Source organism: Mytilus edulis, chromosome 10, assembly GCF_963676685.1.
Source record: "Mytilus edulis chromosome 10, xbMytEdul2.2, whole genome shotgun sequence".
In the NCBI taxonomy this organism is placed as follows: Eukaryota; Metazoa; Mollusca; class Bivalvia; order Mytilida; family Mytilidae; genus Mytilus; species Mytilus edulis.
In genome coordinates, this window is record NC_092353.1 from 22096792 (window position 1) to 22121459 (window position 24668).

General features: G+C 32.3%; 4 protein-coding genes across 4 annotated transcripts; all 4 read left to right on the top strand.

Moving 5' to 3' along the window:
- Positions 1 to 2456: 2456 nt before the first annotated feature.
- On the top strand, positions 2457 to 3481 carry LOC139490638 (uncharacterized). The gene is made up of 2 exons (XM_071277536.1): positions 2457 to 2745; positions 2964 to 3481. The coding sequence occupies exons 1-2, from the start codon at positions 2514 to 2516 to the stop codon at positions 3080 to 3082; spliced, it is 351 nt and encodes a 116-aa protein (XP_071133637.1). The 5' UTR covers positions 2457 to 2513; the 3' UTR covers positions 3083 to 3481.
- Positions 3482 to 6489: 3008 nt separating this feature from the next.
- Positions 6490 to 7619, top strand: LOC139490640 (uncharacterized). The gene is made up of 2 exons (XM_071277537.1): positions 6490 to 6778; positions 7065 to 7619. Exons 1-2 carry the CDS (start codon positions 6559 to 6561, stop codon positions 7172 to 7174), a joined length of 330 nt encoding a protein of 109 aa, XP_071133638.1. The 5' UTR covers positions 6490 to 6558; the 3' UTR covers positions 7175 to 7619.
- A 1419-nt stretch (positions 7620 to 9038) lies between these two features.
- Positions 9039 to 10407, top strand: LOC139490641 (uncharacterized). The gene is made up of 2 exons (XM_071277538.1): positions 9039 to 9354; positions 9743 to 10407. Exons 1-2 carry the CDS (start codon positions 9114 to 9116, stop codon positions 9862 to 9864), a joined length of 363 nt encoding a protein of 120 aa, XP_071133639.1. The 5' UTR covers positions 9039 to 9113; the 3' UTR covers positions 9865 to 10407.
- Positions 10408 to 19229: 8822 nt separating this feature from the next.
- LOC139492383 (uncharacterized) lies at positions 19230 to 21718 on the top strand. Its single transcript, XM_071280590.1, has 3 exons — positions 19230 to 19443; positions 20009 to 20264; positions 21391 to 21718. Exons 1-3 carry the CDS (start codon positions 19378 to 19380, stop codon positions 21675 to 21677), a joined length of 609 nt encoding a protein of 202 aa, XP_071136691.1. The 5' UTR covers positions 19230 to 19377; the 3' UTR covers positions 21678 to 21718.
- Positions 21719 to 24668: the final 2950 nt, after the last annotated feature.

Sequence of the window (24668 nt, forward strand, 5' to 3'; positions counted from 1 at the left end):
TCCGCAAAAAGTTTAGAACGAACAGTCCTTGAACCAACGGCAAAATCAAAACCTCTCTAACACATTAAACGAATGGAAAAACTACTGTTATGTTCCTGACATAGATCAGGCGTTATCATATGTTAAATATGGTGGATGAAATCTGGTTTTATAGCTAACTAAACCATTATATTGAAAAAAATGTTTGAAAAGGATATAAGTAGTTGAAGGTTAATGTTCGGCCTCCATCAACGAGAAAATACAATCGGCTATAAAAGGCTCCGACATGAACAGATGTCGTGTAAAATTTCATTAAATAAACTTGCATGAAGGATGTGCCTTACATAATATAGTATAAAGAAATAGCAAGAAAAAGCGACTAACAAAACATGAATGTCAAAAAAGCATTAAAACATAGGGTATTTCGCGACAAACAGCACAAGAAGTATATCATATAGTCAACTGTAAATGGTGCTGACAACAAGAAAAAAAATACAAAATACAAAATACAAAAATACAAAAACCAAACAAGTTTCAAACAATCATGAGAAGCGTAGCTTATCAATGACTTTCTTAAATGGAAAAAAAATCATTTATGAACTAGTATTTTTCCAGTAAGAATAAATGTTCCATTTCAAAATATGGTCATGATCTGGGTCAAGGTCAAATATTTGTATGCTACTAAACCAAAGCCAGATTTATAATTAGAAAAACGAAAATAGCAAATAGACCACGTTTTTCAATATTACAAATATAAGTTTAAAGAGTTCTTATTAATTATAGTATTGTGAAAGGGAAGTGTATGGATCATGAACACATTAAATAGCTGGTTGTTCTATATGATAGGAATGCACACTAGGAGAGAAAATGATATAATAGTATATTATACACATGAAGACATATGGCAAATATTAGGGCCAATGTGTTCTTTGTGTTGTGTACTAGATACAATTATAGTATTTAACATCCTAGACCAGTAAGTCAGCAAGATGTATGAAATGTATTCTTATTTACAAATAATAACTAGAGTCTCATAACATGAAATCTAAATCATGCTAAATCAACTTTATACAAGTTAGTTCGCAGAGTTCATTATGCATGTGATGATCATTTCTTTTAATAATGATGTACCAAGGTTTGGTCCTGAAAGTTATCTCTCGGTCTGTGAACTTCCGAGTTGTCATGTAAAACTGCGACTGCCAAAATTGCATCCAATGACATGTCCCCCCCTCAATATCATTCAAGGGTCTTATTTTACCTTCCATTTAAACAAAATGTAGAGATACACATCTTTTCGTGAAGTGGTTTTATTGAGTTTTGATATCAGATCGTAATTAAACATTGCAAATTTTTTAAATGACAGTATACATATAAGATATGAATGATTTCCAATGACACAACTCTCCAACAGAGACAAAAAACATTTGAATTTCAACACAGCGAGAATATCGGACACCAGAGGCTTCTTTTGTTGATTTGTTTTCCATACGTTTGAAATGTTTCAGATTTTTATTTTTGTTGTTTTACATTGTTTTGTTTACTCTTGGTATCTTGTCTCCAGTCGTTAACTATTTCCTCTTGGTATATGTGTTCCCTTTGGTACACTACTTTTATCTTAATGTATCAGTGTATCAAATTGAAACTAACTTCATATGTAATTTTTTTTATAAACAATAGCATGTGTGCTTAAGGTAAAATACTTGCCTGCACACAGTGTATAAAAGTCAAAATATGATATAAATGCTTTTATTTAAAAGTTGTATAAGAGTCATACGGTCATATACATTTCAACTTGCTATTTAACTGCATATAATAAATAAAGACGCATTTGAAAAAATTAAGCAAGGAATCACTTCAGTTTGTAAAATTATAAAAAAAATCCCGATCATATTGTTTTATACATACGGATACATCATGAGCATTTATTCTTATCAGGATGTAGAAAACTACATCGTAAACTATAATAATATACCTGCAACAAACGAAATATTAATGGGAATTTACATTGTTGTACGTGATGTCTCTATCCTTTCTACCTTCCCACAAATTAAATAAACAAATGTCATGTTACCCCTGCAGTATAAAAATATATCATAAAATCTGCATTTCGTGAGTATATATTTTATACAAATTATTATTAAGGCGCTGTAGGGTAAAATATAAAATAATCAAGTAAAACATCACATTAAAATAAGGTGTGAAGCGATTAATTACATATCCGTAAACAGATATGTAATTATTAAACAAAAATGTACTAAATGTATATGTTTACTTTCAGAATCACACACTTTAACCTCTCGCCGATGGTAAGTGCTATTAGCCAAGGGGGTATAATGACAATCGGGTTCCTGTTGGCCAACGAAATCGATAGTCTCAGAGGTGGCGAGTGAAATTTAATCATCCAAACAACTGAATATACCCCATAGTGGTCTATTGTTCCTGAAAGTATAAAAGGGGCAAATTTCTTCTAACTTGTTATTATTATATTTTACGTCTACATATACACGTCAAGAAAAAAACATTACAGAAGAACAATGGCAAACGCTACAGAGAGAGTAAATACAGCTCTTGCTGCCTTGAGAACTGAGTTGAGTGACATGCGAAACCAAGATGTACAATTGATGAAACAACTAATGAACATCAACAACAGCATTCAACAGCTGACAAAGAAACAAAAATCTACTAAAAGAAGTAAAGGATCAAAAAGTCAGAAAACAAACTTCAGAGAAATGATCCGAACATCAACACTCAGCAAAATTGATGAAGGTAATTATCGTTCAATATCTATACTTCAATAAAATAAAAAAAAATTAAAAAAAAGATAAGAATTAAAAACATTTTATCAATCAACTTTTTAATTTACTAATATATGATAATGTAAACATTCATTTTATACTTTATATTGAAAAATAATTATGAAAAAAATATTAAAATTATATTTAAAAGAACTGTGACTTAATAGTTGTCTCTATTTCTATTTTCAGATACTACAACAAGCTCATCTGAAAGTGACTATGAAAGCGATACAAGTTCAGATGAAGAAATCTTCAGAACAAACGTTAAATTGTGGAAATATTCACAGTCATCGGAAGACAGTGATTAGACATTTAACAAACATTATATACACTGCCAAACTAACAAGATACATAAATTAGTATCGCAAGAAGACGAGTTTTCTGATGATATTCAGACCTACTGCCTATCGCTCAAGACATTGTGCAATAAACATTAAATGGTGCTGTTACAAAAGAGAGAAATCGTATTTATAGGACATAGTGCATATTTGAAATCAAAGAACTCAAATCAGACTACTGGATAAAAACAAGAAAATGCTTGAAATAACATTCAATATCGAAATGATGAATAGACACTATTTTCTATTCGTTACGTTATCTCTAATTGTAATTATTTTACCGACACATAGTCAAATCGACTACTTGATTGTTAACTTTATACAATTGTTATGATGATTTTAATATATTAAAATTATTTGAAATATCAATATATTTATTTTTTTACTTTCACAATGTGCAACTAACCTTTTGCAATGATTGTTTCCCCCACCTAAAATGACATAACCACTGGTTTTGTGTTTGTTATTTGGTTTATATTTCAATATTTACTTACTGTCTAGCTGCCAAATGTTTTATTGGAGTATTCACGCCGGGGAGAAAAGAAAAAGAAAAAAAATTGACAAGGCACTTTCAGTGTTTTGGAGGTCTACTGTACAGTATGTGCAGATCATCAAAAAAGGAATATCTTATGTATACTAAATGAGACATGGGGCAACCTATCAAAACCAACTGAGATCGTTTAGATTGATGATCTAAGCTTGAGTCCACAATGCTAAAAAAAAAGTATTTTATAGTTTGCCAGTTCGTTCAAAATCGTTAATTTAATGTCCTTTCAGCTATCTTAAAATCTTATTTTATTTTCCAACTTTCATAAATGCAAATTTACATTTGTTCAACATGGTTTTTGTACTCGTTCTAGGGATTGCATTCATAAAATATTCTTGTCATGAGGTGGTTCTGTGAAATGGTTAATATTTCTAGAGTTGTGCATAAACATGCTCCCAAAATAACAATACGGAAGATACAAATTTGTGCAACTTCACAAAACTGAATAAATGTACTAAAAAAAAATACACTATCAAATATTTCAAAATAAAATACAAACAGAAAAAAATCAGTAAACAGAAATAAATAATGTAGATGAAACACCTTTAAATGATATCAATTTATCGTATTTACTTAAAACAAAGAAAAATATCAAAACAAAGCAGATTGTAAACATTGAAACATAATACTCCACAAGAGACAAAATTAGAGTTCTGTCATTAAAGACCTAATGGAACGGAACAATGGAGGACTGTTCGACACAAGTAAAGAATTCGTAGCAGGGGAGAAAGTGGTTATTCAATATTGAATAAACTCTGGCGTAATACTGAAATAGGAAAAGGAAACTTTATATTGGTTTCACGTGAAACGCATGTTAATTTTTTTTTTCAAGTTTTTTGTTAATTATTATTGTATGTGTTGAAAAAAAAAGAGATCAGACATACATTTTTTTTTTTCTATAATTCATGAATTCTTCTTACATATAGAACACTACTATTGAAGACGGTCATACGTACAAATGTATGTTATTTCCAAACGCTTTATAGCTATAGTAAGTGGACGACCATTTGATATATTTTGGGGAAGAGATGACCAGGTGGAATTTTTTGCGGATTGACTATTCATTTTTACGTTTGTATTCAACTTATTCCTTCATTTTGTGTCGCATAATTTAAATTTTCAGTCTGTCAGGAGCAAGGTTTTATATTTTCAGCTCTAAGCAGATCAGGAGTTTCATTTACAAAATCATCATGCTGCAACAGCTCCCCTCTTGGAAATCAAATGATCGTCCACTAATGTCCAAAACTTCGTGGATATATGTTCTGTAAATGCAATACATGTTTTGTTAAGTTGACCATTTGGTCATATAAAACGCAACGGAAACGTCAATATAAGAAAACAAGATTTGGTATCACTTCAAATGAGACAACTCTCCACTAGAGACCAAAATGACAAAAAAATAACAACTATAGGTCACCGTACGGCCTTCAACAATGAGCAAAGCCCATACCGGATATTCAGCTAAAAGGCCCTGAAATGACAAATGTAAAACAATTCAAACAAGAAAACTAACGGCCAAATTTATTTACAAAAAATGAACGAAAAACAAACATGACTTGTCACACATCAACAATCGACCACCGCTCAATGACAAGCCCTGACTTGGGAAAGGTATATACATACACAATATGGCGGGATTAAACATGTTAGCGGTCAGTTCGTCGAATACTTATTTTGTAGAGTATTCTGCTAGGGAAAATACATGCTTTAAAAATAATAAGGTGATATAAAACGAGTAAACGACTAAAGTCATCGCCCTGAACATACATGAACTATTTGCCACTGGACGTTTATCAACCAACTATCAATCAATGTTGGCAATTAAAATTCTAATTATAGTCCTATAAATCAGAATCGGAATCGTGCTTGTTAATAGGATTCTAATGGTATGTTTACCTAGAACACATAACTCTCGTTCACTCTTTTAAAATATAAGTGTTATTATATCTACCATTATTGGTAAATTGGGTCTTATGATGTGTTCGTATATGGCAAATGTAACGTTTGTAAATTGCATGGTTTTCAAATGCACAGAACGAGTCATTTTGGTCAGATTTGAAATCATAAGGGGAGAAAGAATAAATGGAGGTGCCAACATAAGGCATACACATCCTATGGAGCTTTAATCCGCACGTTAGTAGATATAGGAAGTATGATTGTTGGATTGTAACTTGATTAACAATTAGTAACAAATGTGTCTTGAATAATAATGACGAACAATAAATAATTATAAATCTACGTGTGTTCTGTAAAGTTGGTATAACAGGACTCCAATTAAAAACATCCACAGTTGTCGAAATTGCGTTTTACTTTAATTTGCACTGTCTTCCTCTAAATATATTAAACGATGAAAATGAATAAGTATCGTTTGACATATGGAAGAGGTTTGATGTAATACACACAAGGCGTTTATATATGAAAAATATATAGTTTATCCTGATGTTGTTGTTAAAGGAATAAATACAGATACAGTAACCATATTTACTTTCTGTCCTATCCATAAATGATATCATTAGACGTGTATATATGAAAAATAAATAGTTTATCCCAATGTCGTTTTTAATGAATAAATACACGTACAGTAATCATATATTTTCTGTTCTATCAATAAATGATATCATTGACCGGTCATACAGTGTACAGACCTACTAATTTCCTCACGGGTGTTACATTATTTCATCGATGTGGCATTTAAACAATAATCTCTCTATTGGCCTTAGAAATTAATAGTAATAGTGGTGGTCTGACAAATAGGTGAAATTCGATCAACCAGTGATATACCCCTAGCTGTAGTATTGTGTCTGTGGGTATATAAGGCACAGGTGAATTGATCATTTAATCATATCTACATTTGAAAGCTAACTAACAACATTAAAAGGGAAAATATATATTAAGTAAAATGGCAACAGATAGAGTAAGCAGTGCATTGGCTGTCTTGAGAACAGAACTGAATGAGGTGAGAAGTCAGGATGTCCAGTTAATGAAACAGTTACTTAACCTCAACAGCAGTATTCAACAACTGACTAAGAAACAAAAAAAGAGCAAATCTTCAAGCAGAAATCGAAAGGCTACATTAAAGGAACTCATGAGATCATCAACGATGTCAAAAATAAATGAAGGTAATTAAAACTTTGATCAACTTTTGGTTTAAAAATATTTTCTATATTTTTAAATAACTTTTTTTAAGGTAAAGTGTTGTTGAACTTTTTGTAAAATAGAATTAAGTTATAATTTGTTTTATCGTTGTCTATTGTCAATGTCCTTCAGTAACATAAGCGTGGACAACAATTAGAAAAAAGTATACTGATCGTAGAAAGTAAAAGTAAAAATTGTAAACATTATTTTGAAAAAAAAAATTCAATATGGTTGAACTGAATTTTAATTGTTTCATTCTTTTCTTTCCAGATTCAGTAACGTCTGAGAGTGACGACGATAGCTGTTCAAGTTCAGATGAAGACGTGTTCAAAACAAACGTGAAATTATGGAAGTATGCCAAATCAGTGGACAGTAAATAGACACACTTATTTACAATTCAGAATCTGAAAATACAAAGAATACAGGATGTATGGTACATCTGTGTTCCGGGTAAACTAAGCGGATTAGAAAAAATTCCAAAGCAACTAGGACATTTGAGTTTAGAGTGACAATATGTTAAACCGTATGAGATCCGCGTTCACAGGAATCTAAGAGATTGTGGATATGTCAAGAACTATAAACGTGCAATATTATGACTATATATGGTGCTATTAAAAGACCTGAATCTTTTAACAGGAATTGATGAGACGGGGGTGCAGTCGTGGGCTTTCCTACCAAAGACAATTTATTATTTTACACGGCAGTCGTAGGCTTTCCTACAAAAAACATTTTTTTTCTATTTTACAGTCAATTGTACTTGACTTACGTTATTGTTTTTACAATTGTTATAATCAATTAAAGATTAAATAATTATTAATTTATAAAGATTTATTTTATCATTTAGTGTCGTCTTCCTCGTAGTCCATAATATACATAATAAAGTTATTAACACTTTTAACAACAACAAAAAATCTATACGGGTATAATGCACCTTGAAATACAATCACTCGAAATTAGGGTATTTAATTATTTCAAATACATGTAAAAAAAAAAAAAATTCTTTCCAACTAATGTTATCATCTTGGAATACATTAATGTTTTAATCAACATACATGTTAATCAAAATCTATAGTGTTTTGTTAATGAGACACTCTTGCGGTGAAATGGTCCTCGTGAAAGTAAATTCAAAGTTGCGAATATAGCACCGAATATTTTACATTCATAAATATACAACAAAGAACATTGGTTAACTTGTCGATCTTTTAAATGCAAAGAATAATGAGCTTCATATTTTTACATAAATAAGGCCGTTAGTTTTCTCGTTTGAATTTTTTTACATTGTCTTTTATAGCTGACTATGCGGTATGGGCTTTGCTCATTGTTGAAGGCCGTACGGTGACCTATAGTTGTTAATGTCTGATTCATTTTGGTCTTTTGTGGATAGTTGTCTCATTGGCAATCATACCACATCTTCTTTTTTATATAACAAAGCTACTGACATGTAGGTCTTTATCCTATAAAAAAGGTGACTGTATCAAATACACTGCATATGATATCAACTAACAAGATTGGGAAAGAAAATTTTTACTAAATTGACTTTCATATAGCGAGAATATTATTTATATACTCAATGAACCAACACAAGTCAAAAACTTACTACTTTCAAAGACTTTAACACAAAAAAAAGAAAAAAAAACAAGATACATATCGTTTCAATAATGTAGTGGTCTTTTGAAATATTTCCGATTTGGGAGTAAGCTTATGGTATTGAAAATGTAGTGTAAAATACCAAGAATATCGTCTACATGTGAAAAAATCTAATTTCAAATTGTTCAGATTTTTATTTAATTAATTTCTGTATGGCAGATTAAATTCAATATAAAGTGTAAACACACAAAAACAGAATATGAAAAAGTCACGTATTGGATCGGTTGCAAGTATTTTTTTGGGTAGCGTCTTGTGTAAAAACAATCTACCAAGAATTAAAACTGATGATGATGGTTTAATTTATGGCCAAAATATTTTGATAAAGGGTATTTAGTTTGATAACAATGTATAATATTACACATCTTAGTCAAAAGAATAAAATTTAATATGTTCAGAAACATTATCTAATTTTGTTCATGACCTCTCTAAGGCGTAGAGCATAAAAAAGTTTTCCATAAAATTAGAAGGCCTTTATATTCAATGTAAATTTATTGTAAACCCGTTTTAAATTGACAATTAGTAAGTCACGTGGTAAGATAGAATAATCAGCTAATAGCTAACTATTGTTCTGCAAGTATATAAACGGGAATCCGCTTAGTTCAGAAGAAAATCCGCTACTGATCACGAAAGACTATTTAAACTAAGACAAAGTTAGTATACTAACGACTTAAAATGGCCAACGACAATGCTACAGAGAGAGTTACCAGTGCTCTGGCTGTGCTGAGAAACGAGCTGAGTGAAATGAGAAACCAGGACGTACAGCTGATGAAACAGCTGTTAAATATCAACAACAGTATACAACAACTCAGCAAGAAAAATAAAAGTACTAAACGGGTACGAGTAAGCCACAGGGGGCGCCGTCCATTACTAACAGATGCTTTCAAGACGGCGGAGCTGACCAAAATTGACGAAGGTATCTACGCTTACATATTATAACACTCTATTGTACAAATGTACATGTACATGTATATGTTTACTATTTAATATAACAATTATTTGTGCATTCTGTTAAAATAAATATTCGTCTTTTCAAAATCAGTTTTTATTTCAGGAAGAGGTGGAATTGATGTTTCATTCAACTTCTCTCATCCGTGTTTAGTTGTTCATATTTTGATAGTAATAAGATTAAAAAAAAAAAGGGGGGATTCTTATTTCAACATTAATTATGATAACACTGATAGTACCGATGTATTCACTGTATCATAGCAACATAAAAATATATGGAAGAGTTCAAATCAAAAATAGCCAAAACATCTTTTATTACACGAATTTATTGTAAAAGTATGTATGTACTATTTCAGATGTATCTAGCAGTTCATCCGACAGCGAAGGCGATAATGATGAATGTGCAGACAAAGGACTCTTCCGGACAAATGTAAAATTGTGGAAGTATTCCCAAAGTAGTGACAGCGATAGTGATTAAGTTTGACTTGGACGACAAAAAGCTTTATTGAAAGCTTAGCACACTTCGACAAAATACCATGTTGGTATAGCTCAATAAATTACACTCAGGACGCCGTTACTACCGATATATATATAAATGAATAGAAGACACGGCATACTTAATGTGTGCACTACATTCATCAGTGTCGCGACTTGTGGGAGAGGAACTGTTTTCAAGTGACATAGTGTTTGATATAAAATTGACAGAACTTGACACGTTTCCGTGTTGTAAGATGCTAACTTATTCTAACACAGAACTTGACACGTGTCCGTGTTGTAAAATGCTAATTTATCCTGATATACGACGCTGTCCATTGCAAAATGTGGAATGTTCAGTGTATGTGCGTTACAAGTATTTCTAATGAATTATTTATTGTTATTAATCTATAACATCGACGACGAAGAACGCTTTCTCCCTTGTATAACATTTCCTCTAGAGTCGTTTATTCTCAATTGTTGGTCAGCATTTAATTTTTACTTGTTATTTTACAATTGTTATAAAAAATTAAACCAAAAACTCCAATTACTGTTTTGTTCTATTACGTCTTGTGACTGTGGTATTAATTATAATTTGTTTTACTTAAATGCAAATTTTCCAAATATTCTATTTGCACATTTAAGGACAGAGTTTCTTATCCAAAAGTTAGTAGTTTTAAGTTCAAATTACACTCTTCGAGAAGCCAGATGAGACCATTAAACAGAATGGTCGTTTCATTTAATGTAAATTAAAATGGTTACAGTTGTGTTTTCCGGTAGTCTTAAAATTTCAGGTTGTTTAGATCAACAAAATCTTTAACTTGACGCGGGACAAACGAAAGGACGTACATACGAACGCACGCACATACCGAAAAACATAATGCCCCACTTAGGGCATGAAAATTATTAACTAAACAGCAGACTTATTTGAATTTTTTAACGAAAAACTTAAATCTGAACAAAACACAAAAGCACATACAAAATTATTTATATCGTTGCATGGAAAAGAAATTGCATTGTGCTGTTGAGATTTTGTTTGCATTTTATTGTCATTATTAAGTCTTGCATAAAAATCCAAAGAAAAACCAAATTACACGTGGCACCCTGTATAATTTCTTCTTCTCCATGAACGAACTTAATAAGTATGAGGAATTCCTGGTTCTGTTTGGGTTTTTTATACAGTAAATTCTTTGCATGTTCAAAGACATAATGTTTATCAGGTTTTACTATCTTCTACTGTTAAGTTTTACCGTCAAACACGCATTATTAAACTTTCTTCTAAACCAAAATGCATACAATTGATGTATTTTCTTCTATTAAGATATTATTGTACCGTGACAAAAAAAAACTACAAAATAAACTTTTGTTCATTTAACATGTGCGTTAAAAGTTTTAAATTTATAAAAATCTTGTTTCCTGATCCACCATTTGCCTCTATTCAATTTCCGTATGTTAAAGTTACAATACATATGCAATGAAGCTAGGTAACAAACAAGTTTTTAATAACCAATACATGTGTCAACGAATTTTAGCCTAATCCATGACTTTTAGTACTCAAACAGGTGTTTAATGAACAACTACATGTGAGACATAAATTGTTAGGTAACCGTCAATATACAAGACAGCATTGACAATAACTTTTCTCGTAAGTTTAATAAAGTACTGATATCTGACAATAAGTCACTAGTAAAACGACCATTTCAACGTAGGAGAATGTTTAAAAACACTTACTGTTTGATCCCAAACACAGCGTGAGGATACTTCAATTAATGGTGTTAGAATGATAAAGTAACAAATAACGTTGTCTAAATTAATTTCTAAAATAATATTCTTTGCAGGAGAGGTGTAATACAGGACTAAGTTCTTTAGTGTATTGTAAGGATATTTTCTCATAAGACTGCTGTAGAACAATTCGCTGATCAATATATAACATTGCCACTTCATAATCGAAATGAAAACGAGATACAATAAAAGATCGATATGAAGGGAACTCTTTTACAGTTAAGAAAAAAAAACACATATTTTTCTACCCCATTGTGCTGTTAAAATACGTTAAAATGAAACGGTATCGTGGATTTGACACTACACCGGCACAAAAAAAGGACACCCTGTTTCAAATTTGCAAATCATAGATTTATAAAAATACAAGAATGTGTTCATAGTACACGGATGCCTCACTCGCACTATCATTTTATATGTTCAGTGGACCGTGCAATTTGGGTAAAAACTCTAAGTTGGCATTACAATTTGAAGGATCATATCTTAGGGAACATGTGAACTAAGTTTCAAGTTGTTTGACTCCAACTCCATTAAAAGCTATACCTTGACCAAAACCTTTAACTTGAAGCTGGACAAACGAAAGGACGTACGGACGGACGTACGCACAGACCAAAAAACATAATGCCCCACTTATGGCATGGAAAACTATTAACTAAACAGCAGACTTATTTGAATTTTAAACTATTTGCAACCTTTTCTACCTATTTGAATAAATTGTGTAGATTCAATAATTTCAGTTTATTTGAAGAAACAAAGTAGTCCGAAATTTCTCTGCGTATTAGGCTTGCTGGGGACTAAGCAATTAGTGAAAACAAATGCGTACAGACGTCATAGCAATCACTACAATAATCGTCCCTCGACCTCGGCAAGTCCTCAAAAAGGACGTCAGTCGTCAGAGCAATCTCAGAGAAGAACAAAATTAACTTTCAAAATTAATTAATTGTTTGTAGTATGTTAAAGTCAAAGGGCAATATATTATGCATTGGCAGAACGAGAAGGTATTAACAATCAATCCAGTAGATATGACACGTTGTGCACAGTACTTCGACCGGGATAAAGATAGAAATGAAGACTGTAGCTGAAAAACGCGACACGAGGGTATGTTGGACAAGAGCATTGCAGCACGCCATCTACGTTTAGTTACCACAGTTATAGTAAGTGTAGCCTAGATGTAATATCACATTACCAATTCATGATACATCACACCCGGTTGTATATGTCACACCCAGTTCCAAATGAAAAAGGGTAAAACAAATATTTCCTTGAATTTGACAGTTGTAGGAAATTATTCCTACATTTCACTACAGTAAACATTTTTTGAGTCATAAACAAATATCGTGGGTTTTATCAAATTCTATCTTTAAGTAAAAGTTTCTTTTAGAATTTCATAAGTATAAAGATAAGTCAATGTAGTCTTCTAATTAAAGTGGTCACAGATACTATCAAATGCATGAGATTTTTAGGCAATACAATTTCGAATAAAAAACTGGTACCTTATTTGTTAAATTCACCTTGTTTTATAGTATTATTATAATCATGTCTTATTTTGAATCTATATTTTTAAATGATTAAACTTCAAAAGTAATGTACAAAATTTTTATTTCGAGGGCAGATTGTAATGTAGCCGAGAAATATAAGAAGATTATAATTATTCCATACAATACATGTAATTATAAGACTCAATTTTATCAGATATAACTGCTAACGATAAGCTTCAAGATAGTTTGTTGTGTTTCCATGGTCGCAATATCTTAAATGTGTTTGATTTTCCAAAAACTTTTAATATTGCAGAGTCACTAATTACTTAAAAAAAATGAAGTTAACGTGGTTCTTCTTTTTTCACTTCCAAAGTCTCCAACCTAAACTTATACTTGATTGGTATACTACTTTCACGAACAGTGTACCACTCCTAAGCACTCGAGCTGACTTTGAAGTTATTTTGAGTAGCGTGTTTTTAAACATAAGAAAGATCGGGTATAAATGCCAATGATAAAATTGGGAAAGGAAATGGGGAATGTGTCAAAGCGACAACAACCCGACCACAGAGCAGACAACAGCCGAAGGCCACCAATGGGTCTTCAATGTGGCGAGAAACTCCCGCACCCGGAGGCGGTCTTCAGCTGGCCCATTAAAAAATATGTATACTAGTACAGTGATAATGGACGTCATACTAAACTCCGAATTATAAACAAGAAACTAAAATTAAAAATCATACAAGACTAACAAAGGCCAGAGGCTCCTGACTTGGGACAGGCGCAAATTGCGGCGGGGTTAAACATGTTTATGAGATCTCAACCCTCCGCCTATACCTCTAGCCAATGTCGAAAAGTAAACGCATAACATTACGCACATTAAAATTCAGTTCAAGCAGAGAAGTCCGAGTCCGATGTCAGATCTAGAAGATGTAACAAAAGAAAATAAATAAAATGAAAATAATACATAAATAACAACAGACTACTAGCAGTTAACTGACATGACAGCTTCAGACCTCAATTCAACTGATTGAAAGCTTATGTCTTCAACATATGAATATCAGGCACAATCCCTCCCGTTAGAGGTTTAGTATCATACTATCATAAAATATATAAGAAGAACATAACCCGTGTCATGTGAGACACCATTCTTTCAGAGAGAAAATAACGTAAAGAAAAAAAAGAAGCAAATATAAGCCCCGGACAACCGTCAACACCCATACCACATTGCAAGATAAAACAAACACCCCAACATGACAACTAACAAAAATCCAAATGGGGAATACAAACGGCCTGATTTCTGTACAAAACAAAAAACGAAAAGCGCATATGACACACAGCAACAAACGACAACCCCTGAATGACAACCCCTTTATACGAAATTGAAAATTTATTTCATTTACAATGCAGTACTAGTACAGGGGAAAACATTCAATTTAATATCACAGAGTACATCTAATTAAATTTTGTACATTTTTCCTATTAAGAAAGTTTACATTCTTCCCATAATACGCATACACCCTTGAAAACCCGCGCGTTTTGGTAATAATACAAAAATATTTGACTTAGATTTAAAAATTTGAATTCACACGGAAAAAAAATATTTTATAGAATATATCCTTGTAAAAAGTTTGTTATAAATGAGCATATACATTATTTAATGCGTGTTAGAGATTTATCTTTCTGATCTGACCATTTAAAGATTGACACAAGGTGTTGAGCTTATCTTTATTTGGTAAATAAGACTGATCCATGACCTTATATCATATTTCAAAACAAACTAATCTGTCAACAAATATGTCTTTGTGGTCTGATAAGTATATCTTTGTAACAGATCAGTCAATGTACCAATGGACAATACACTAACAGTACATTATGTAAAGGGACCCGTTATCCAATACACACATGGGTGAGAATAGAGTTTCTTTACTGGCTTTTTATCAAAAATGTTAAAGATAAAAAATATTTGGATGGTCTTGGGAAGATTTGTTTCGCCTAGATACCCACTAAAGTACAAATAGGATCTACAACACATTAGACTTTGTATTCATTACAGAAATAGAAATGTTTTAACACAAGAGATACACCAGACATTAAAGTGTGTGTTCACAAGAGAAACAAATTTTTTACCATCGAACAATATTTATAGGTAATCATTCAATATAAAATTTAGAGATGAGGTGTGATTATCCAACAGAGGTAAACAGTAAAAGAAAATGGATTTAAGCAACTTAAGGTCAACCTTCGATAAAGAGCAAAAAATCATACCGTTTATTCAGCTATAACAAGCCCTACATGAAACTACAGGCTGTTAAAACCGTTTTCGCTAATCTGGGTCTATATACATATTCAACAATGGACTCTCACCAACTGTGACATTGTAGACAGGAATAGAATTCATGACAAAATCTCCTTTTTGTTGATCTAGTATTGCCGATCATTTTGTCTGTTTATTTTCTCTTTTTATTCTATAGTTTTTGCTCAAAACACGAAAGAGGGCAAACAAATCCTCATTTAAGGGCATTTCACTCCTATACAGAGTGACAGTATAGTTTCATTTGGTCCAGTAATTTCAGAGGAGAAGAGTTTTTTAAAAGTTAACAGACGACGGACTGAAGGTGATGAGAAAAGCTCACATGGCCATGTGGACCAGGTGAGCTTAAAACATGAAACCATTTAAACTAGTTTGTAACTTAACAAGAAACGGAAAGACAAATCAAATGCAACTATTATCATAACGTCTAAACTATTCTCTTACAAATGATAACACATTGGAATTAAAATTATGGTAACTGTAAGAAAAATCTTTAAAGACCCAAATGTTGCAAAACACCTATCCTACCTCCATGACAAATATGTTGTTGTCCCCGCAGATAAAGCCCCAAACAACACCGTTTTTGTGTGTAAAACTCATTACATTAACTGCTTGATAAACGAATTAGGTATTGACAATTCACTTGGAAACTCAACATATACCCTCATGACACTTACCAAAGAGGAAATCCTGGATAATCATAGGTTTGTTCTGCGTTCCTTTGGAATTTCAACCAAAGATGAAGAACTGGATCTGCCATCACTGTATTGGATACCTAAACTACATATTAAGTGTCCTTACAAACAACGGTATATTGCTGGGTCTTCCAAGTGCTCCACGAAACCTCTTTCTAAATTATTAACATCTATTTTATCAGCAATCAGACACGGGCTTCAAAGTTATTGTGAAACTGCCTATTCTAGAGGGGGCGTGAATCAGATGTGGATACTTAAAAATTCCAAAGATCTTTAATGGAACATACAATCCAACTCTCTTTCATCTTGTAACAGTATCAAAACATTTGACTTTTCTACTCTTTACACTAGTATTCCACATTCCAAACTAAAAGACAAATTGAAAGAGTTGTTGTTGCTTTGCTTCGTTAAAAAAGAATGGCCAACGTAGATACAAGTATCTTGTCTTAGGGAGGGATAGATCCTACTTTGTAAAGGATCACTCTGATTCGAACAAAAAATCCTCCGAAACTGATATTATCAAGATGATTGATTTCTTGATTGACAACATATTTGTTACGTTTGGAGGACGTGTTTTTCAACAGACTGTCGGCATTCCAATGGGAACAAACTGTACCCCTCTACTTGCTTACTTGTTTCTTTATTATTATGAGGCTTACTTCGTGCAGGAACTTCTTATGAAGAAAGATAAGAAGTTAGCAATATCCTTTAACTCTACTTTTCGCTATATAGATGATGTTCTTTCACTAAATAGTTCAAAATTTGGTGACTATGTGGAACGCATCTATCCAATCGAGCTAGAGATAAAGGATACTACAGATACAGTTAAGTCGGCCTCATATCTTGACTTACATCTAGAAATTGACAATGAGGGTCGGTTGAAAACAAAAGTTTACGACAAAAGAGATGATTTCAGCTTTCCTATTGTGATCTTTCCATTTCTAAGTAGCAACATTTCAGCAGCACCTGCATACGGGGTATATATCTCCCAATTGATACGATATTCCCGTGCTTGCATTTCCTATCATGATTTTCTTGATAGAGGGTTGCTGCTCACAAGGAAGCTATTAAACCAAGAGTTCCAAATGGTGAAGTTGAAATCATCCCTTCGTAAATTTTACGGACGCCATCACGAGTTGGTTGACCGTTATGGAATAACCGTTTCAAAAATGATATCGGATATGTTCCTTACGTTGTAACTACAATCCCCTTCCCTTTCATGAATGTGACCTACCGAACTAGACTATTTACCGGATTTGTTATCACATAAGCAACACGACGGGTGCCACATGTGGAGTAAGATCTGCTTACCCTTCCGGAGCCCCTGAGATCACTCCTAGTTTTTGGTGGGGTTCGTGTTGTTAATTCTTTAGTTTTCTATGTTGTGTCGTGTGTGCTGTTGTTTGTTTGTCTTTTTCATTTTTAGCCATGGCGTTGTCAGTTTGTTTTAGATTTATGAGTTTGACTGTCCCTTTGATATCTTTCGTCCCTCTTTTAGAAAACACATGAACAATGCTATAACCAGGCATGCTTTCTCAATTTTGTTCGATTTCCCATTCAAATGCATTATATGTCTGATAGAACCTGGAAACATTGGAGTGCAAGTTGTTTCTTTACTTTGAATATATCTAATTAGTTCCATACCTATCACTTTGATTATGTTATCGCTCAATTTTATGAAAAAATACACTTTAATGCAAAATATTTAAACATTTAGATGAATCAGTTATTAGTTTTGCCATGTCCAAATCTAAAATTCATTGTACTAAATTTGAACTTTGATTTCATCATCACCAACTAACTGAACTGTATCGTAAGAATCGCGATTTCACTTGTTGAATTGTTCTGGAGACCTAAGTTGATCATCCATTATTTTAATTTGTGTAACGTAACTCATTGTTTAGTTTTCTGAGTAGTGTTTCGTTGATTTTGTTGATGGATTGCGTTTTTTATGAGTTTTAAGATATCGTTTTACTTTTTACCCTCAATCTTTCCGACAATGAAAATGTGTGTACTAAAATAGTCAAACTAATAATAAACGATTCAATCTCCAATAGTCTCCAATCTGCCAACATGATCGTTTGTTACGTTAAGGATAAGTTGCTGCTCAATAAAATCATTTCGTTTTAGTTCACCTGATCAATAGGTCCAAATGAGCTTACCTCATCACTTGCCGTTATTCGTCGTCCGTCGTGCGTCGTTAACTTTTTATAAAAATCTTCTCCTCTGAAATTACTGGGCCGAAACGAACCAAACAATCAACATTGGGGTATTTAGTTAAAAATGTGTCTGACGTACCCGCCTTTCAACAAAGATGACCAACATGACTAAAACTTGAACATAGGGGTACATAAAATTGTAAATGGCAGTATTTGGATTATATCTCTGAAACTAAAGCAAATCTGACAAAAAGTTAAATTTATTCTTTTGTGTTTGGAGCAGTAAAAAATCTAAATAAGATAGAGAGAAACTAAACAAACTTCAATTATCAGCAGTACAAGATAAACAAAATATAGTATCGTCTACAATGTTGAAGAATGTCCTTTAATGAATATGCATTTAGACAAGGTGAGCGACATAGGCTATTTAGAGCCTCTATTTTTTTTCTTTGTTTATTATGAAAATAAATATGGAAATATGTTAAATATGTTAAGAAATTAATACCGAACATTGTCAATATTAATATTATCAAGAACTCTGGTTTTAAAATTAAATCAAGAAATTCAATACCCCGCGTAAAATATGAAATTAAGAAGTTCAGTCCTTTCATAAGTTTGCTTATTAAAAGTCATTAAAAGTAATAATATGCGCCAATTAGTGTTCTGATTGTCAAACCACCGACCACCTGGGCAAATTAATTTTAAATAACCACTTCAAATTGTAAATTCTTCAGATTTTGAACAAAATACTAAAACCTTGAATCATTTATTAATAATTTTACTAGGTCAAGTAAGACAATATAATTCGAAAATCATAATACTTGTACGCAGCTATAATTTGTGTCAATATTTTACTCCTTTTATATCTCAAAGCAATTTGGGTGATTAAATTAAACGCCTAATCAAAATATTAGTCGTTCGTATTTTACATTTTTGAAATAAAATGTTAATTTCCATGTAGTATTTAAAAATATGTAGTTATAGGTGAGAAATATTTTAAGGGTGCCTCACCAAGAACAAGAAATCTGGACAGTAAACAATGTTCATACCGCAGACATTAAAAGTGTAAAATATATACTAGCTAGAGAATATATAACTATGGATGAGTTGATGATTGCATCGGTTAGACTTGATACGACAATAGAAACTATCAAGTCGGATCTGGTAGGTTTAACATACTAATATTATGCTAATGTTTAAAAATGTAAATATATTTCTTTTATGGAGATACCTCCTATGATAGTTTACTGCTGTTTCTTTCTTTATATCTCTTCTTTTTTGCCATGGCATTATCAGTTTATAAGTTTTCGACTTAGCGATTTGGTATCTTAAAAGTCGGTCCTTTTTATAACTCTCTATCTTTAATTATAACGAATTGCAGGTATTGTGAAAGCCATAAGAACAGAGAAAATGGATTGTAAACAATAATAGGACAATGTCGTAGACGGATAATAAGTGAAATTTTACAAGATTACTTTAAAAGGTTCTTATTTGATCATGTTGATAGCACCATGCATTTATATTAAAACAAAAATCAATACAAGCATTGTATCCTTCGAATTACTGAATTAAACCAAAAGGAGGGTCATATTCTTGTGTAACAATAAATGAAATCATATTTTAAAGTTTTAATTTTAATATTCTTTTGTTAAATCGACCAATGAGGTTCATCACTTTACACCATTGAAGCAAAGCATGTATATGTTAATAATTACACCTTTTTATTCAGGTTCAGTTACGGAATCAAGACATCAAACTTATGAAACAATTGATTCAAATAAGCGACACAATACAACAGATTTCTAAACGTCAGATACAACAGAGGCCTTTGTTTAATGCAAAAGGCTACCTCAGTCAGGTGTTGATGTTCATTAACCCAGCCTCTCTGTCGGTAAAAATAGAGACGCCATTAATCAGACAACAAAGTGTTCCTACTTACTGTAGAATGAACAAGTTGGATTCGTCATCACTATCAAGTATTGAAGGTATATTTATTTAAATCATACTTAATTTACTTTTTTTTCTAGATAATGTTTTGTTTTTATAACACGCGTTTGTCTTTATAATATTTACTACGAATATTTGGTAATACAACAATCCAAAAACACAACACAGCGTTTCTACACATGAAGAATTAAATGTAGAAACAGTGATACGGTCTCCAACAATGTAGTAGAAGTCATAGTGCAACAACGGTCTTCATTTTTGTCTATTTTGTCGAAATGTTAAGTTTAGTTTATCTTTCACGATGGATGTTTTATTTGGAGCAGGATCTATTAACTTTGTGGAGCACCTGACATCAGTTTTTAGTGTTATTCGTGTTGCTCAGTCTTTAGTGTTCTATATGATGTTTTGTGATTTGATGTATCTCTTTGAGTTGTTTTTCATTGTTCGTCATTGTAAGTTAGTTTTCGTCTTATGAGTTTGGTTATCTCTTTGGTACATGAATCACTCGCGTCTCTAATTATAAAAAAGAAGATGTGGTATGGTTGCCAATGAGACAACTGTCCACAAGAGGCCAAAATGACACAGAAATTAACAACTATATGGGTCACCGTATGACCTTCAACAATGAGCAAAGCCCATACCGCATAGTCAGCTGTAAAAGGCCCCGAAATGACAATGTAAAACAATTCAAACGAGAAAACTAACTGCCTTATTCATATAAAAAAATAACGAAAAACAATTATATAACACATAAACAAACGACAACCATTGAATTACAGGCTCCTGACTTGGGACAGACAAATACATACATAATGTGGCGGGCTTAAACATGTTAGCGGGATCCCAACCCTCCCCTAACCTGGGACAGTGGTATAACAGTACATCATAAGAACGAACTATAAAAATCAGTTGAAAAAGGCTTAACTCATCAGATGGACAAAAGTACAAGTGGACGTGGCCGGGTAATTGAGACACACAAGGCAGCTGCTAGATACAATCTGAAGCTTTACGTTTGTTCACGAAGTCAAATTATATAGTTTACTAATGAGGTATATAAATTTCTACCTAGATAGAAGCATAAAGGTTCTATACATAAATGGAAAGAAACTACTTTGAAATATGGACTGACATCTATATACCTAACTGATTGTGGTTTTTTTTCAGATTCCGGCTCGTTGTCAACATGCGATGATTCAATTAGAAGCAGTAATAGCGAATATAAGTATGAAGATAACACTATAATACAAAGACAGTTGTCAGTTCCAGAGTCACAGAGACCAAAGTCTATCTCAACTATACCATCTCCCTATCTAGATCACATTACTGATTGTGATCAGCATGTTGAGGAAATACTAATGAGAAACGTTAGAATGTGGAAAAGAACACAGCAAAATGACGATGACTCAGTTTTTCTCGAAGATTATAATCTACCAACTTTATATGAAAAATGAAACTATTTTTTTAGTGGAAGTAATAAAATTTGTATGAAATAGATATATTTAATATTTGCATTACTGTTAATAATTTGAACAATATACTGTTTACAAAAGGTATGGTTTCCGAAACACACAAGCAGTGATATTATCAAATTAGATAAAGGTACTTAATCTAAGACAGTTGCCTAGATGCAGTGATATAGCCACGTGTCCGCTAGTGTCCCTATGACGTGCATTTATCAACAACCCAGACTTTTTTTTTACTTTAATTGAATTCAAACATCCTTCAAATTAGGAACAACAATTCATGAGGATATGAACATATACAATTGCCATGCGCACACATTAATCTTAATCTAGCAAATGGACTGTTGTTGTCCTATTTAGCTTAACATATAATTCTTGTGTAAGTGGTTTGTTTTGTTTTTGTTTTATGTTCATCTTCGACTAGTGAATATCTGTTATTGTACCCTTATAAAATAAGGAGATATGGTTTGGTAACATACATGTACATGTAGCTGTTGAGACACATAAGACAGCTGCTCGATACAATGTGAAGCATTACGCTTGTTCGCTGCGCATAACGAAATGGTTAAAATTGTGGCTAGCGGCTGGCCTTTCACGATATCGATGGGTAGAAAACCCATAGTCTATACAGTAGTACGTAGCCGTGCAGTTAGTATGATACTCGATGTTATTTTTTTTAAATTGCCGAAAAAAAAAGAATAATGGCATTTTATATTTTGATACTGACTTCATCAGCTCGAAAATCAGCTCGCCCTAGCGGGCTCACTTAATATTTTTGCTGATAAAGTCAGTATCAAAAACAAAAATGCCATTATTACATATGTAAATGTTTGGTGGAGTGCTGTTTCAATGTAATATTCAATCATTCTGGATAGTTATAACTGTTCTTTTGGAAGTTATCTTGAACTGTTTTATGATAAAATATACCTTTTAGAAAATCTTTGTTTGTTATCATATCATATTGTTAGTATGACAAGAAGGACAACTCTAGCATTTTGAAATGCATTTTTAGATTGTCGGTGCCGCAACTTTTTAGAAATTACAATGTTTTTCTTACATAGTTCAAAAAATAGGTTTCAACAATGGAAAGTGTGTTAACTCGCCCTTCCGTCGTCATTCCGGACGATATGATATTTGCTTTTATTATACTTAATAATTAAATACAATGCTTAAGGTGGCTCGGGACTATTCGACTGCGCATAATTTCACGCATGCACACGAAAAGTATGTGTTGTAAATTCACTATTATTTTTTTTTAATTTTTGATTGAATTGATTAAAAATGATAAATTATAGTATTTTTGTCCCTAACAAATTATTATCGTTATAATGTGTATCTGTGAAAGACTCAAAATGACATTTCACCCAATTTCAGCATTTTCCCGCTAAAATTTTGGGTTTAAGGCCAAATATTTGTTTTTCCTTATCGGGACCTATGTTTTTTATTTGCTCATTCTTTGAAGCAATACATTGTATTTCAACTTTTCATATTACAGTTTTAGACCAAGTGTCATAGAACTTTTTTTGATATTTCGATAAAATAAAATTGAGAATGGAAATGGGGAATGTGCCAAAGAGACAACAACCCGACCATAGAAAAGTCACCAGGTCAGAAAAGTCAGAAGGTCACCAACAGGTCTTCAATGTAGCGAGAAATTTTCGCACCCGGAGGCGTCCTTCAACTGGCCCCTAAACAAATATATACTAGTTCAGTGATAATGAACGCCATACTAATTTGCAAATTGTACACAAGAAACTAAAATTAAAAAAATACAAGACTAACAAAGGCCAGAGGCTCCTGACTTGGGACAGGCGCAAAAATGCGGCGGGGTTAAACATGTTTGTGAGATCTCAACCCTCCCACTATACCTCTAGCCAATGTAGAAAAGTAAACGCATAACAATACGCACATTAAAATTCAGTTCAAGAGAAGTCCGAGTCTGATGTCAGAAGATGTAACCAAAGAAAATAAACAAAAGGACAATAATACATAAATAACAACAGACTACTAGCAGTTAACTGACATGCCAGCTCCAGACTTCAATTAAACTGACTAAAAGATTATGATTTCATCATATGAACATCATGCACAATCCTTCCCGTTAGGGGTTTAGTATCATACCATCATAACATATATGAGAAGAACATAACCCGTGTCATGCCAACAACTGGTTTTTTAATAAATGTGTTTAGTAAACATTGTTACATACATGAGCGAATCGTACAAGTTGAGATATATAAACACCGTAGGTGTCAGTATTCACCTCAGAAACTTACAAAACCTTTAAATAGACTTATTAAGAAGGGATATAATTACGATACTGTTGTCAAGTCATTAAAGATTGCATATTTTGGCGTTAATATTGAGTCACTGATAAGGTCTTTGCATCGGAACTAAACACATTTATTCTAAAAACAGTTGTTGGCATGACACGGGTTATGTTCTTCTCATATATGTTGTGATAGTATGATACTAAACCCCTAACGGGAAGGATTGTGCCTGATGTTCATATGATGAAATCATAATCTTTCAGTCAGTTTAATTGAAGTCTGGAGCTGGCATGTCAGTTAACTGCTAGTAGTCTGTTGTTATTTATGTATTATTGTCATTTTGTTTATTTTCTTTGGCAAAATCAAAAGCTCAAACACATCAAACGAATGGATAACAACTGTCATATTCCTGACTTAGTACTACATGCATTTTTTTGTGTGTATAAAATGGTGGATTAAACCATGTTTAATAGATAGCGAAACCCCTCAATTGTATGACTGTCGCATACAATTACATTATATTGATAACAATGTGTGAAAAAAAAACTTCAGACATAATAGGTTAAATTGGCAAAATAGGGGTACAGCAGTCAACATTGTGTTTCAATCTTAACAAAACAAATAACTATGTCAACACAGAAAAGATAGACAAAGCACATGAACAAATCGAAATACAGGAATACAAAAAATACGACATCACAATATAAAC

Bases quoted from the DNA above. Each gene is read 5' to 3' on its own strand.
- LOC139490638 (XM_071277536.1), top strand. From the start codon at position 2,514: ATGGCAAACGCTACAGAGAGAGTAAATACAGCTCTTGCTGCCTTGAGA. The intron at 2,746-2,963 runs GTAATTATCGTT...TTCTATTTTCAG, and splicing joins ACTCAGCAAAATTGATGAAG to ATACTACAACAAGCTCATCT.
- LOC139490640 (XM_071277537.1), top strand. From the start codon at position 6,559: ATGGCAACAGATAGAGTAAGCAGTGCATTGGCTGTCTTGAGAACAGAA. The intron at 6,779-7,064 runs GTAATTAAAACT...TTTTCTTTCCAG, and splicing joins GATGTCAAAAATAAATGAAG to ATTCAGTAACGTCTGAGAGT.
- LOC139490641 (XM_071277538.1), top strand. From the start codon at position 9,114: ATGGCCAACGACAATGCTACAGAGAGAGTTACCAGTGCTCTGGCTGTG. The intron at 9,355-9,742 runs GTATCTACGCTT...GTACTATTTCAG, and splicing joins GCTGACCAAAATTGACGAAG to ATGTATCTAGCAGTTCATCC.
- LOC139492383 (XM_071280590.1), top strand. From the start codon at position 19,378: ATGGATGAGTTGATGATTGCATCGGTTAGACTTGATACGACAATAGAA. The intron at 19,444-20,008 runs GTAGGTTTAACA...CTTTTTATTCAG, and splicing joins AAACTATCAAGTCGGATCTG to GTTCAGTTACGGAATCAAGA. The intron at 20,265-21,390 runs GTATATTTATTT...GTTTTTTTTCAG, and splicing joins ATCACTATCAAGTATTGAAG to ATTCCGGCTCGTTGTCAACA.